Raw genomic sequence first — 15,214 nt, forward strand, 5'->3', positions numbered from 1 at the left:
CAAACCAGTCCAGTACACATATCAAATGAAGAATAAAAATGAACTTTATGGTGTCTGGCTAAATGATTCGAAAACACATGTAACTACGCAATAAACATTTTCTATAACGCTTTGATGCACCGTGAATTTCAAAGTTACAGACATTTCAGTTCAGACCTCCATCGAACATGTTCGTATCACGGAGGTCCTACTGTATCTCTCTACACTGAGTAGGCAAAACATTGCTCTTTCCATGACATAGACTTACCAGGTGAATCCGGGTGACAGCTATGATCCCATATTGATGTTACATGTTAAATTCCACTTCAAATCAGTGTAGATGAAGGGGAAGAGACAGGTTAAAGAAGGATGTTTAAGCCTTAAGACAATTGAGACATGTATTGTGCCAGGATGACTGGGCAAGACAAAACATTTAAGTGCTGTTGAACGGAGTTTGGTAGCAGGTGCCGGGCGCACCGTTTTGTGTCAAGAACTGTAGCGCTGCTGGGGTTTTCACGCTCAAGAATGGCCCACCACCCAAAGGACATCCAGCCAACTTGACACAACTGTGGGAAGCTTGAGAGTCAACATCGGCCAGAATCCCTGTGGAACAATTTCGACACCTTGTAGAGTCTATGCCCTGACGAATTGAGGTTGTTCTGAGGGTAAGGGAAGGAGGGGGTCCAACTCAATATTAGGAAGGTGTTCCTAATGTTTGGTATACTTAGTGTACCTGTCTCTCTCCACTGCTTCTTCACGACTGCTGAGGTGCAATGCAGACATACCACCATCATGTCATATAGAATGACACATACAATGGTTACTGATCCGTGATCAAATGCATGTTACTGTGACCCTGCTGTATATCTGCATCCCATATGGCACCCTATTCCCTATATGGTGCACTACTTTTGAGCAGAGCCCTATGCATTATATAAGTTGTAGGGTGCCATTTGGGATGCAGTGCATGCCTCACACTGATTATGATGTAGAGAACACGGTTGGGGTGAAATTGTGGGAGTATCATGAAGAGCCTTCTGGTCCTGACTCGCACACGCGCACACACACGCACGGCAGGTATGACTAACATGCTGGAACCAACAGGAACCACTGTCACAGGGGGGATAAAAAGAGAGCGAGGGAGAGAGAGAGTGAGAGCGCAATTACCCAGGCGACAGCCCAGAGGGATATGCAGGAAGGTGAGAGAACATCTGAGAGCAGTAGAGTAGTAGTGGTTGAAAGAGTAAACACGACCAGCCTTGTGAAATGACTAGCATGCCGCAGTTGTCATAGTTACATGAGAAAAAACTCAAGGCCATTCTCAGTTCTTAATAAAACATCTCAAGTGCACTATAGAGGCACAAATGTACTCTCAAATGTTGTTTTTTTTGCAGACCATATTTCTTCAACTCAAGATTTGCTTAATGCCGGCTTATTCTACTCCTCACTTCAAAACTAAGGTTCCGATCAGAGCTGTTCCGCAACACACAGAGACATGTCTATCTGTCTGTCTGCTGCAGTGGCGGTCAGTGCCGTTTATGATGAGGGAGGACAATTGTTTTTTCATGAGCATGGCCTTATTTCTATTACAGCATAATGGATGGCTGTCATTCACAGGTCAATGTGACAGCAATAGGTTTAGACTGATACGTGATACTCAAATTTTTCCTATACCCATCATGGGGTTGTTATAACCTAGCCTATGAATGAATGTTTACAACGTAGATGTTGAGGTGACAGACAGTGACACATGGACAGACAGCAACACATTCAATACAGCCCTGATCACGTGTAAACACAGTTCACTTTCATAGCAGCCACGTTGTATTCCTTCTCTCATCTATGCGCTCTCCTCCTCTCACCTTTTCCCTTCGTTTGTGGACTTCAATGCACAACACATCAACAGGGGGGTACCAGTACCCAGTCAATGTGCGGGGGCACATAGATAAACAGCGAGTAACAGCAACCACCTGGGGGGTGGCCCTTCAGGAAGTCCAGGATCCAGTTGCAGAGGGAGGTGTTTAGTCCCAGGGTCCTTAGCTTAGTGATGAGCTTAGTGGGCACTGTGGTGCTGAACGCTGAGCTGTAGTTAATGAACAGCATTCTCAAATAGGTGTTCCTTTTGTCCAGGTGGGAAAGGGCAGTGTGAAGTGCGACAGAAATTGCATCATCTGTGGATCTGTTGGGGCAGTATTCGAATTGGAGTGGGTCTAGGGCATCTGGGAGGATGCTGTTGATGTGAGCCATGACCAGCCTTTCAAAGCACTTCATGGCTACTGATGTGAGTGCTACAGGACGGTAAATCATTTACGCAGGTTACCTTCGCTTCCTTGGGCACAGGGACTGTTATGGTGGTCTGCTTGAAACATGTAGGTAATACTCGGTTGAAAATGTCAGTGAATACACTTGCTAGTTGGTCTGCGCATGCTTTGAGTACATGTCCTGGTAATCCATCTGGCCCCACGGCTTTGTGAATGTTGACCTGTTAAAGGTCTTGCTCACATCGGCTACCGAAAGCGTTATCACAGTCATCCAGAACAGCTGGTGCTCTCGTGCATGCTTCAGTGTTGCTTGCTTCAAAGCGAGCATAGGAGGTATTTAGCTCGTCTGGTAGGCTCGGTGCACTGTGCAGCTTGCATCTGGGTTTCCCTTTGTAGTCCATAATAGTCTTCAAGCCCTGCCACATCCGATGAGCATCAGAGCCGGTGTAGTAGGATTCAATCTTAATCCTGTATTGACGCTTTGTTTGTTTGATGGTTCGTCTGAGGGCATGTCAGGATTTCTTATAAGCGTCCATATTAGTGTTCCGCTCCTTGAAACCGACAGCTTTAGCCTTTAGCTCGATGTGAATGTTGCCTGTAATCAATGGCTTCTGGTTGGGATTTGAATGTAAGGTCACTGTGGGGACGATGTCGTCGATGCACTTGTTGATGAAGCCGATGACTGAGGTGGTATACTCCTCAATACCAATTGTTGTGTCCCGGAACATATTCCAGTCTATGCTAGCAAAACAATCCTGTAGCGTAGCATCCGTGTCATCTGACCACTTCCGTATTGAGCGACTCACTGGTACTTCCTTCTTTAGTTTTTGCATGTAAGCAGCCATCAGGAGGATAGACTTATGGTCGGATTTTCCAAATGGAGGGTGGGGGAGAGCTTTGTATGCATCTCTGTGTGTGGAGTAAAGGTGGTCACTAGGAGCGCCGCTTCTGGATGAGCGTTTTGTTGTTTGCTTATGGCCTTATAGAGTTGGTTGAGTGCGGTCTTGGTGCCAGCATTGGTCTGTGGTGGTAAGTAGACAGCTATGAATAATATAGATGAGAACTCTCTTGTTAGAGAAGCACCTGATTTTAATAGCCTTTGCATCCCTCACTTACTCAGGTATTTCCATTATTTTGGCAGTTACTTGTAGATCAGTGGGGTTTCTATCTGCAGCTTAGAGTCCCCACTGCTAGCTCTTGAGAGGATATGTTTCTATTGCTCACTGTCTGTCTGTCTGTCTGTCTGTCTGTCTGTCTGTCTGTCTGTCTGTCTGTCTGTCTGTCTGTCTGTCTGTCTGTCTGTCTGTCTGTCTGTCTGTCTGTCTGTCTGTCTGTCTGTCTGTCTGTCTGTCTGTCTGTCTGTCTGTCTGTCTGTCTGTCTGTCTGTCTGTCTGTCTGTCTGTCTGTCTGTCTGTCTGTCTGTCTGATTCCTGTCTGTGTGTAGGCTGTGTGTGTGCGACATGGACAGGCTCGGTCGTAACGAGTTTATCGGAGAGGTCCGTGTTGCCTTGAAGAAACTGAGCAAGGGCGAGAGCAAAAGATTCAAAATGGGTCTGGAGAGAATCACACAGGTATGTAGTGTGTGTGTGTGCATGCGAGAGAGAGAAAGAGAGAGTGTGTGCCTATGCATGTGTGTTTTTGTGTGTGTGTGAATGAGTGAGTGAGTGAGTGAGTGAGTGAGTGTGTGTGTGTGTGCACATGTGCGTGTGTATGCGTCAGTTCGCCAATGGACTCTAATGATTTATAAACTGTGTATTGAATTCAATCTCCCTTCTCACACTCAGAACAAAGACATCAACAAAGAAACCGTGGAGCAAGGAACACCTGTGGCTGAGGAAGAGGTAAGAAGATTACCATCATTGTCATAAATAGTAGAGATTGTCATATAGATATAGTATTGGCCGTAGCAGGAGTAGTAACATTAGTTGTGCTACTACTATTACAGTAGTAATGGTGCCACTATGATAGTAGTAGTACTAATCCCACTGTTAGTGACAGTCCTGTCACTGATTTCCCAACATGCAATTCATCTTATTATTCTAATTCATTTTGTAACTTTTTTGTTCCATGAATTTTAAGTTACCCTCTGTAGTATGTTTTTACTGCCTGTTTTACATGTGTTGGTCTTAATTCATGAACAGTCAGTCCATTTACATACATTAAGGGAACTATCAATGCAGTTTAGTTAAAATTTGTAGTGGTGTCATGGCTAACTGTGTGTCCCCCTCCCCCAGCGTGGTCGTATCCTGGTGTCGCTGTGCTACAGTCCAGAAAAGAGCTGTCTACTGGTTGGCATCGTACGCTGTGCCCACCTCGCTGCTATGGACTCCAATGGGTACTCTGACCCCTTTGTCAAGATGTAAGTCTTGACCTGCACGCACACACACACACACACACACACACACACAAAGGACGGAATGAAGATGGGTTGATGGATGGAACGAATGGAGGAACGAATGGAGGAGAGGTTGTTGTGGTTGTCCCTTGTCATTTCACATTACTTGTTGTTATACATTAGTAGGTCCTGTGGTGTTCTGTTGCTAGATGCCAGTCAGCAGTCCTCCCTGTTGTGCCGGCTGGCACATATAGGGCAGCAACAAAGGCTCTCTAGCGTTGCTGCAAAAAAAGGAAGTGGAAGAGGGAGAAAGTAAGGAACTTGTTATGTCGGCCCTACATTAAAGACCAAAATTAGTTAAAGAAAATTGTAATAACTAAAAAAAGTATATCAGTTTCATTTAAGGACCAAAAATGTACAGCCTTGCCATATAGATTGCAAAAATAGTTTCCATAAATAGTATAATAATAGTTTCCATAAAACAGATTCAAAACTTTTAGTATTTCAATTTAAATTATTAAACAAAATTCTTGCAACCAATAGAATGTTATATATAGTATATACAGTGGGGCAAAAAAATAGTTAGTCAGCCACCAATTGTGCAAGTTCTCCCACTTAAAAAGATGAGAGAGGCCTGTAATTTTCATCATAGGTACACTTCAACTATGACAGACAAAATGAAAAAAAAATTCCAGAGAATTACATTGTAGGATTTTTTATGAATTTATTTGCAAATTATGGTGGAAAATAAGTATTTGGTCAATAACAAAAGTTAATCTCAATACTTTGTTATATACCCTTTGTTGGCAATGACAGAGGTCAAACGTTTTCTGTAAGTCTTCATAAGGTTTTCTTACACTGTTGCTGGTATTTTGGCCCATTCCTCCATGCAGATCTCTTCTAGAGCAGTGATGTTTTGGGGCTGTTGCTGGGCAACACAGACTTTCAACTCCCTCCAAAGATTTTCTATGGGGTTGAGATCTGGAGACTGGCTAGGCCACTCCAGGACCTTGAAATGCTTCTTACGAAGCCACTCCTTCGTTGCCCGGGCAGTGTGTGAGTGGGATCCTTGTCATGCTGAAAGACCCAGCCACGTTTCATCTTCAATGCCCTTGCTGATGGAAGGAGGTTTTCACTCAAAATCTCACAATACATGGCCCCATTCATTATTTCCTTTACACGGATCAGTCGTCCTGGTCCCTTTGCAGAAAAACAGCCCCAAAGCATGATGTTTCCACCCCCATGCTTCACAGTAGGTATGGTGTTCTTTGGATGCAACTCAGCATTCTTTGTCCTCCAAACACGACGAGTTGAGTTTTTACCAAAAAGTTATATTTTGGTTTCATCTGACCATATGACATTCTCCCAATCTTCTTCTGGATCATTCAAATGCTCTCTATCAAACGTCAGATGGGCCTGGACATGTACTGGCTTAAGCAGGGGGACACGTCTTGCACTGCAGGATTTGAGTCCCTGGCGGCGTAGTGTGTTACTGATGGTAGGCTTTGTTACTTTGGTCCCAGCTCTCTGCAGGTCATTCACTAGGTCCCCCCGTGTGGCTCTGGGATTTTGCTCACCGTTCTTGTGATCATTTTGATCCCACGGGGTGAGATCTTGCGTGGGAGATTATCAGTGGTCTTGTATGTCTTCCATTTCCTAATAATTGCTCCCACAGTTGATTTCTTCAAACCAAGCTGCTTATCTATTGCAGATTCAGTCTTCCCAGCCTGGTGCAGGTCTACAATTTAGTTTCTAGTGTCCTTTGACAGCTCTTTGGTCTTGGCCTTAGTGGAGTTTGGAGTGTGACTGTTTGAGGTTGTGGACAGGTGTCTTTTATACTGATAACAAGTTCAAACAGGTGCCATTTATACAGGTAACGAGTGGAGGGCAGAGGAGCCTCTTAAAGAAGAAGTTACAGGTCTGTGAGAGCCAGAAATATTGCTTGTTTGTAGGTGACCAAATACTTATTTTCCACCAAATAAATTCATAAAAAATCCTACAATGTGATTTTCTGGATTGTTATTTCTCATTTTGTCTGTCATTGTTGAAGTGTACCTATGATGAAAATTACAGGCCTCTCTCATCTTTTTAAGTGGGAGAACTTGCACAATTGATGGCTGACTAAATACTGTATATTTATAGGGGATTGGAAATGATGCATACAATTACATTGATGGAAGCTAAAAATCTATCTGTAATAATAAAGCTGATCTACCTTTTTTTTATTATAAGGCTCATTATTAGATTAAGGGAAAGGCCGTAAGCTTACTTACTTACTGACTTTATTGTCCCCATGGGGAAATTTTGTTGCAGTGTCATGTAAATACAAAACAAAATTGACAATACAACTTTCATAACAGTTACATACCAATAAAACATTTTTTATTTTTTTTAAAGACTAGCCTGCTGGCCTCGATAGGAACATTAGCCCGAGCTATTTAGGAGGGATATCACACCTGGCACAAATGACTGTCGAGTTCACTCTTTCCTGCTGAGGGTGAGCTAGCTTGAAATCTCACCAGTGATGCTATTGAATTGGATATTTTTCTATAGCTCAACTGGTTTCTATGTTGTCAGGTGTGTTGATGAGGTAAAGGACCCTGGTTCAAACCCAGTCAGAGGCAGCGCTATATGCTAAGCTAGCACACTGATGCTGGTTATATCTATTGTAGCGACTACATATATCACACTGACAGTCTCTACCACAACCTTGTTATAGTGCATGAGTCATGACACATTGAAAGCTTATTTTTGCTCCACACAAATTGATAGGGAGACTGACTGGCATAAATAAAGACATGTAACATGAATAAATAATCAACTGCTATTCCTCTCTAGAGTCTAAACCGTCACTAGTCAAAGTTTCCCAATCTGGTCGTACAATACCCACTGGACTGCATATTTTCTCTTCCAGTTTGTGAAAATAGCACACCTGATTCAACTAATCAGACACTCGTCAAGCCTTTGATTAAAATGTGCAGTCGTGAAAGGTTTCCCAGGAGCACATTGGGAATCACTGTGCTGGCATTATGTAAGCTAGCAGGATCGTTGTTATTCATATGACAACCTGCACTGCACATATACTGTCGGCATCATGTCTTGACAGAGCATTCAGGCTGAGCCGGAGTCCCAAGTGGCACCATATTTCCTATGGGCCCTTGTCAAAGGTAGCGCACTCTAGGGAATAGGGATGTCATTTGGGACGCATCCTCGGTGTAAACAGATAATCATTATTGGTACACTTCACACCTGAATACGAAAATCCCCAACAGTCATTAGATTCAGTTTCCACTCCTACATGGTTTCAGCAAAAAAACTGCCTTTTGTCTATTTGCTTGTGGTGTTGATTTTGAGAAGATGGGGCTCTAAAGGGCATAATCTGTAACTTTTGATTGAAACAGAGTGGTATATCTACTCAGGATTTTATAAAGTGTCTCTGCTGCGAGTTGAGAACCAACCAAATCAGATTCCCTCCCTCTCGCTAAGGTTGCTTCATCATCCCCTTCATTTGAGGTAGATGACTGATTGAATATTTGAATTAAATGTTTTTTTTGGGTGTGTTAAAGTCATGGGGGGGGGCACACCAAAACCACACCAAAGACGTCATTCACGATAAGTAATCAAATAAAGACAGCACTTCTAAAAGCCTATTTCACACCATAGCCAGCTGAATTTGCAAGATAACTTTTCTTTCATTTAGATTTTGGCACAAATGTAAATGTGTCAAAAACTCGCCCATGGATTGATGTTTGTCTCAATGAAGAGTTTGGCGTTCGTCTATCCCACGTGCAGTTACAAGCCTGCTGGCAGCAAGGCAGATGAGCAATACCCACCGTCGTGGTACGGATGAAGCCTGAGCTGGAATGTGAAGCTAACTGAAGCTGGCTAGCTTTTTTGTATAATCACTGCGTCGTAGTATGCCCTTCTGATTCGTAGTATAGGGCTCTGGGGTTCCCCCTGCACTTGTTGGTAAACTGTGGTGAGGACGGGTGGGACTTGAATGTAAAGTATGTTGGGAATTCCCATGTTCAGGGGTCAAATGTATAAATCCAAGATGAGATTGGAACAACGGTACGAAGAATAAGAAATGTATAATCAATCAAATGTATTTCTAAAGCCCATCAGCAGATGTCACAAAGTGATTATACAAAAACCCAGCCTAAAATCCCAAACAGCAAGCAGTGCAGATATAGGAGCAAATTGGCTAGGAAAGACAGGAACATAGGAAGAAACCTAGAGAGGAACCAGGCTCTGAGGGGTGGCCAGTACATGGCCATTAAGGCCAGATTGTTCTTCAAGATGTTCAAAAGGTTCATAGATGACCAGCAGGGTCAAATAATAATCCGTGGTTGTAGAGGGTGCAACAGGTCATTACCTCAGGAGTAAATATCAGTTGGTTTTTCATAGCCAAGCATTCAGAGGTTGAGAGAGAGAGAGAGCGGTTGAGAGAGATGGAGAGAGAGGGGGAAAGAGGTTGAGAGAGATGTTAAGAGAGGTGCATTGGAGCGATATAGATATGTTGAATGCATCACCAGTCCACATATGAGAGATTGAGTTTATGGAATCACACAATATCTGTGACTGTATCTCGGAAGTCAGCGGGCCTAAAGGATGGAGAGATGGTGTTAGTCGAGAGGAAAATAGGTTTATAAATGACGACACATATCCTCATTCTCATTCATGGCTCCCTCATATACATTCCTCTCCCATCCCTTTTGAGATTCACTTTCTTTGGCATACACTTCCTGTTATTTAGTAGCCTATGTCTGAGCTGCGTTGGAGACGCTCTTCTTTCACAGTCTCAAATCTCTGACATTCACCACCTGCTGTTTAGTTAGTAGCCTATTATGTCTGAGCTGTGAGAGAGAGAGAGAGAGAGAGAGAGAGAGAGAGAGAGAGAGAGAGAGAGAGAGAGAGAGAGAGAGAGAGAGAGAGAGAGAGAGAGAGAGAGAGAGAGAGAGAGAGAGAGAGAGAGAGAGAGAGAGAGAGAGAGAGAGAGAGAGAGAGAGAGAGAGAGAGAGAGAGAGAGAGAGAGAGAGAGAGAGAGAGAGAGAGAGAGAGAGAGAGAGAGAGAGAGAGAGAGAGAGAGAGATGCATTGGAGTGATATAGATATGTTGAATGCATCACCAGTCCACATATGAGAGATTGAGTTTATGGAATGACACAATATCTGTGACTGTATCTCGGAAGTCAGCGGGCCTAAAGGATGGAGAGATGGTGTTAGTCGAGAGGAAAATAGGTTTATAAATGACGACACATATCCTCATTCTCATTCATGGCTCCCTCATATACATTCCTCCCCCATCCCTTTTGAGATGCAGGGAAATATGTAGGAAGTAGGACCTCAATCTAAACCCCGAAAGATGAAGAGAAGAGGTTAGTCAATGGGACAAAGAGGTCTATCGCTAACTACATATAGTCTCATTCACGACTCCCTGAAACTCATGCCACTCCTCCAACTTCCCCATTGAAATTATTGAGCTGTGAAGCCAACTTCTTCCAGTCAAGGCTAGATTCAGATAAAGAAACGGAGCAGGGAGGCTGTAAGCAGACCCGTGACAGACAGAGCGAGCTGCTTTTCGTGATTTGTTTTCTCTCCCTTTCCTTGTTTTTTTCTCCACTTTTTGCTGTTCATTGATTTGTTCCTGCTCTTTTGAGCCGGAGCTGGGTGTCTTATCTGCCTCTATTTTGATGTATGGCGCAATAGAGTTCTGGAGCCAAGAGATAGTTTTTATCTCATTTTCCCCGCTTTTTTATTTGATCTTTAATCTCTTTTTACATTTTTTTTTACAAATCTTTGACATGCAGTATCTGTTGTTTATTATGTCAGAACTCTCTCATTTTACAGTCACAAATCTTATTTTAGGCACTCTATGATTTGAGAGTTTCTCACATTTTGCTGTCTTTGACGTGCAGTTTAGTATCTGTGTTACGTTCGATGCACTCTCTTATTTTACAGTCACAAATCAAATTGTTTGTTTACGACACCCACTCCATGTGAGTAAGTAGGATTCTGTCTGAGTTGCGTTTCAAGTCTCTTTTCTCTTCTAGTTTCTCATGTCTGTCTTTGAAACGCCTTGCCGTCTGAGCTGCGTTGGAGACGCTCTTCTTTCACAGTCTCAAATCTCTGACATTCAACACCTGCTGTTTAGTTAGTAGCCTATTATGTCTGAGCTGTGTTCGAGACGCCGTCTCTCTTCTGGTACTGTGGGGAGTTGTCCTGAGTGTTTGAAGTGTGTTCAGTCAAGCTGGCCGGTAGAATCAGAAGCAGCGGAGTGTTGCAACAGCGGCTGCTGTTATCGTTGTATTGCCTCAGAGCGAGGTGTTCTGTTGATCCTATTTTGGCGAGTTCCGTCGCACTCGTCTCTGTTCTTTTGTTGTTCCTCAAAGAGAGTAAATATTTGCCTGTACTGTTTGTGATGGTGGTTTAAATGTATACTCGAACCTAAGTATGTAGGGTAAGACTCAAAACCGAGTGGAGTTGCAGCTGAAATGTAAGGTTAACACAGGAGGGGAAAGGCGCAGCTCTCGCTCAAGTAAAGAAAATATGTTTTTAGGTTAAAAGCATTTCATCATCATTTTCCCCTCATGGCAATGTGTAACTTTTAGTTAGAAGTGCTGCCCCTGCACTTGCAAACTGTTACCCTGACTAGTTGGCTATGTTTGAGAGCATCAATCTAGATATGACTGATTTACGAATTACAGTAGTTATTTAGGAGGCAAAAGTGATTTGTAGATCAGTCAGTCTGCTCAGGGAGTCAGTGATCAGCAACTGAGCAGAATTGATGCTCTGAAACAACCAAGCAGTGCATCCCAAATGGCACCCTATTCCCTAAACAGTGCACTACTTTTCACCGGGGCCCATATGGCTCGGGACAAAAGTAGTGCTTTAGGGAATAGAATGCTATTTGGGATGCTGCCTGGGTGAATCTCGCCTGTCAGACGTATTCTCACTGTCTGTGGGAGAGTAACTACGGTGAGCGTGGATGCCTCTTTCTCAGTGTGTGTGTCACTGAACCTACTTTTATGGAAGCTATGAAGTTAAGATCCGCTTATGCCCCCAACATCCCAGAATGCATTGCTTCGGTCAGTATGACACACCTGCACAGCAGTAGTTGTCTGGAGTGTATCAATTAAATGTATTTATAAAGCCCTTTTTACATCAGCCGATGTCAGAAAGGTCTACAGAGAAACCCAGCCTAAAACCCAAACAGCAAGCAATGCAGATGTAGAAGCACGGTGGCTAGGGGAAACTCCCTAGAAAAGGTAGGAACCTAGGAAGAAACCTAGAGGAAGCAGGCTCCGAGGGGTGGCCAGTCCTCTTCTGGCTGTGCTGGGTGGAGATTAAAATAATGTATCTTTATTTAACTAGAATAGTCAGTTAAGAACAAATTCTTATTTACAATGAAGGCCTATACCGGCCAAAACCGGACGACGCTGGGCCAATTGTGCGCGATGCCCTATGGGACTCCCAATCATGGCCGGTTGTGATACAGCCTAGATTCAAACCAGGGTGCCTGCAGTGATGCCTCTAGCACTGAGATGCAGTGCCTTAGACCACTGCGCCACTCGGGAGCCCTTTAATAACAGTACATGGCCAAGATGTTCAAACATTCATAGAAGACCAGCATGGTCAAACAATAATAATCACAGTGGTTGTTGAGGACGCAACAGGTCAGCACCTCAGGAGTGAATGTCAGTTGGCTTCTCATAGCCGAGCGTTCAAAGTTCGAGACAGCAGGTCCGGGACATGGTAGCATGTCCGGTGAACAGGTCAGTGTTCCATAGCCACAGGCAGAACAATTGAAACTGGAGCAGCAGCACGAGCAGGTGGACTGGGAACAGAAAGGAGTCATCTGGCCAGGTAGTCTTGAGGCATGGTCCCAGGGCTCAGGTCCTCCGGGAGGGGAGGGAGAGAGAATTAGAGGGAGCATACTTAAATTCACACAGGACACAGGGTAAGACAGGAGAAATACTCCAGATATAACAGACTGACCCTCGTCCCCCGACAAACTATTGCAGCATAAATACTGGAGGCTGAGACAGGAGGGGTCGGGAGACTCTATGGCCCCGTCCAACGATATCCCCGGACAGGGCCAACCAGGCAGTATACAACCCCACCCACTTTGCCAAGGCACAGCCCCCACACCCCTTGAGGGATATCTTCAAACCACCAACTACCCTGAGACAAGGCTGAGTATAGCCCCCGAAGATCTCCCCCACGAGACAAACCCGAGAGGGGTGTCAACCCGTACAGGAAGATCACGTCAGTGACTCAACCCACTCAAGTGACACACCCCTCCTGGGGACAGCATGGAAGAGCACCAGTAAGCCAGTGACTCAGCCACCGTAATAGGGTTAGAGGCAGAGAATCCCAGTGGAGAGAGGGGAACTGGCCAGGCAGAGACAGCAAAGGCGGTTCGTCGCTCAGGTGCCTTTCCATTGACCTTCACACCCCTGGGCCAGACTACACTCAATCATAGGACCTACTGGAGAAATTATTCTTCAATGAAGACTTAAAGGTTGAGACCGAGTCTGCGTCTCTCACATGGATTGGCAGACCATTCCATAAAAATGGAGCTGTATAGCAGAAAACCCTGCCTCCAGCTGTTTGCTTAGAAATTCTAGAGAGAGTAAGGAGGCCTGCGTCTTGTGACCGTAGCGTATGTGTAGGTATGTACGGCAGGACCAAATCAGAGAGATCGGTTGGAGCAAGCCCATATAACGCTTTGTAGGTTTGCAGTAAAACCTTGAAATCAGCCCTAGCCTTAACAGGAAGCCAGTGTAGAGAGGCTAGCACTGGACTAATGTGATCCAATTGTTTGGAGTCAAGATTTTAGCAGTCGTGTTTAGCACTAACTGAAGTTTATTTAGTGCTTTATCCGGGTAGCCGGAAAGTAGAGCATTGCAGTAGTCTAATCTAGAAGTGACAAAAGCATGGATTAACTTTTCTGCACCATTTTTGGACAGAAAGTTCCTGATTTTGCAACGTTTCTACGATGGAAAACAGCTGTCCTTGAAACTGTCTTGATATGTTCGTCAAAAGAGAGATCAGGGTCCAGAGTAACGCCGAGGTCCTTCACGGTTTTATTTGGGACGACTGTACAACCATCAATATTAAATTGTCAGATCCAACAGAAGATCTTTGTTTCTTGGGACCTAGAACTAGCATCTCTGTTATGTCCGAGTTTAAAAGCATAACATTTGCCACCATCCACTTCCTTATGTCTGAAACAGGCTTCAGGGAGGGAAATTTTGGGGCTTCAACATGTTGCATCGAAATGTACAGCTTTGTATCATTTGCATAGCAGTGAAAGTTAACATTATGTTTCCTGAATGACATCACCAAGAGTGAAAACAATAATGGTCCTAAAACGGAACCTTGAGGAACACTGAAACTCACAGTTGATTTGTCAGAGGACAAACCATCCACAGAGACAATCTGATATATTTTCAACAGATAAGATCTAAACCAGACCACAACTTGTCCATGTAGACCAGTTTAGGTTTCCAATCTCTCCAAAACAATGTGGTGATCGATGGTGTCAAAAGCAGCACTAAGGTCTAGGAGCACAAAGGACAGATGCAGAGCCTTGGTCTGACGCCATTAAAAGGTAATTTGCCACCTTCACAAGTGCAGTCTCAGCGCTATGATGGGGTCTAAATCCTGACTGAAGCGTTTTGTATACATTGCCGTACATACCTACACGTACGCTACGGTCACAAGATGTATACATTGTCTTCAGGAAGGTAGTGAGTTGCTGCTCTCAAAATTTGAGAGAAATGAATTTGAATTTGGCGCTCTGCAATTCAGCGGATGTTGACGAAAATGATCCGGCTAAAGGGATCGGTGCGCCAAGATCGGCCCCCTTTTTTTTTCTTCAATATTTGCCTAAAATGACATACCTCAGTCTAACTGCCTGTAGCAAGGATATGCATATGCTTGCTACCATTTGAAAGGAAACACTTTGAAGTTTGTGGAAATGTGAAAGGAATATAGGATAATATAACACATTAGATCTGGTAAAAGATGATACAAAGAAAAAAGTATTTAATAGTAAACTATTTAATGAGGATTTATTAACAAAGTCAATTAATCAGGCTTAAGCCATGTTTCAGTCAGGCCAATCACATCAAGATTACGAACCGCGATTACTTAATTGACTACAACTGCCTAGCAAGTGAGGGATCTAACATTAAGTAGCCCTATTTTGAGATGTTAGAGATCACAATCTTTCAATAATGACAGGGATGGAGGAGGAACACAGCCATGTTTAGTTTTTCCCAACCTAGATCGAGGCACGGACTCGGTCTAATGGGGATAGCTGAGCTGACTACACTGACTGTGCTAGTGGCCGACTCCACTAAGCTGGTCGGCTGGCCAACAGCCTGCACCCTATCTCAGTGTGGAGCAAGAGGGGTTAGAGCCCTGCATATGTTCATAGATAAGATGAAAGCCCCTCCAGCTAGGATGGAGTCCAGTTCAGGGACTTAGCATGTGTGTATGTAAACTCAGCAAAAAAAGAAACGTCCTCACTGTCAACTGGGTTTATTTTCAGCAAACTTAACATGTGTAAACATTTGTATGAACATAACAAGATTCAACAACTCAGCCATTAACTGAATGGGATGGCCCTA

General features: G+C 43.9%; 1 protein-coding gene across 2 annotated transcripts in view; it reads left to right on the forward strand.

The window, feature by feature from the left end:
• Positions 1 to 15,214, forward strand: part of LOC110533157 (double C2-like domain-containing protein beta) — a 53,060-nt gene that overhangs the window by 22,556 nt on the left and 15,290 nt on the right. For both annotated transcript variants that reach the window (XM_036933461.2, XM_090187227.1), the window contains 3 exons: positions 3,685 to 3,811; positions 4,025 to 4,081; positions 4,475 to 4,599. In XM_036933461.2, coding sequence (XP_036789356.1) covers positions 3,685 to 3,811; positions 4,025 to 4,081; positions 4,475 to 4,599 — 309 coding nt within the window. The remainder of the gene's footprint in view (positions 1 to 3,684; positions 3,812 to 4,024; positions 4,082 to 4,474; positions 4,600 to 15,214) is intronic.

The sequence above is a fragment of the Oncorhynchus mykiss genome, chromosome 10 (genome assembly GCF_057628025.1).
Source record: "Oncorhynchus mykiss isolate SJ-2025 chromosome 10, ASM5762802v1, whole genome shotgun sequence".
Classification (NCBI taxonomy): Eukaryota; Metazoa; Chordata; class Actinopteri; order Salmoniformes; family Salmonidae; genus Oncorhynchus; species Oncorhynchus mykiss.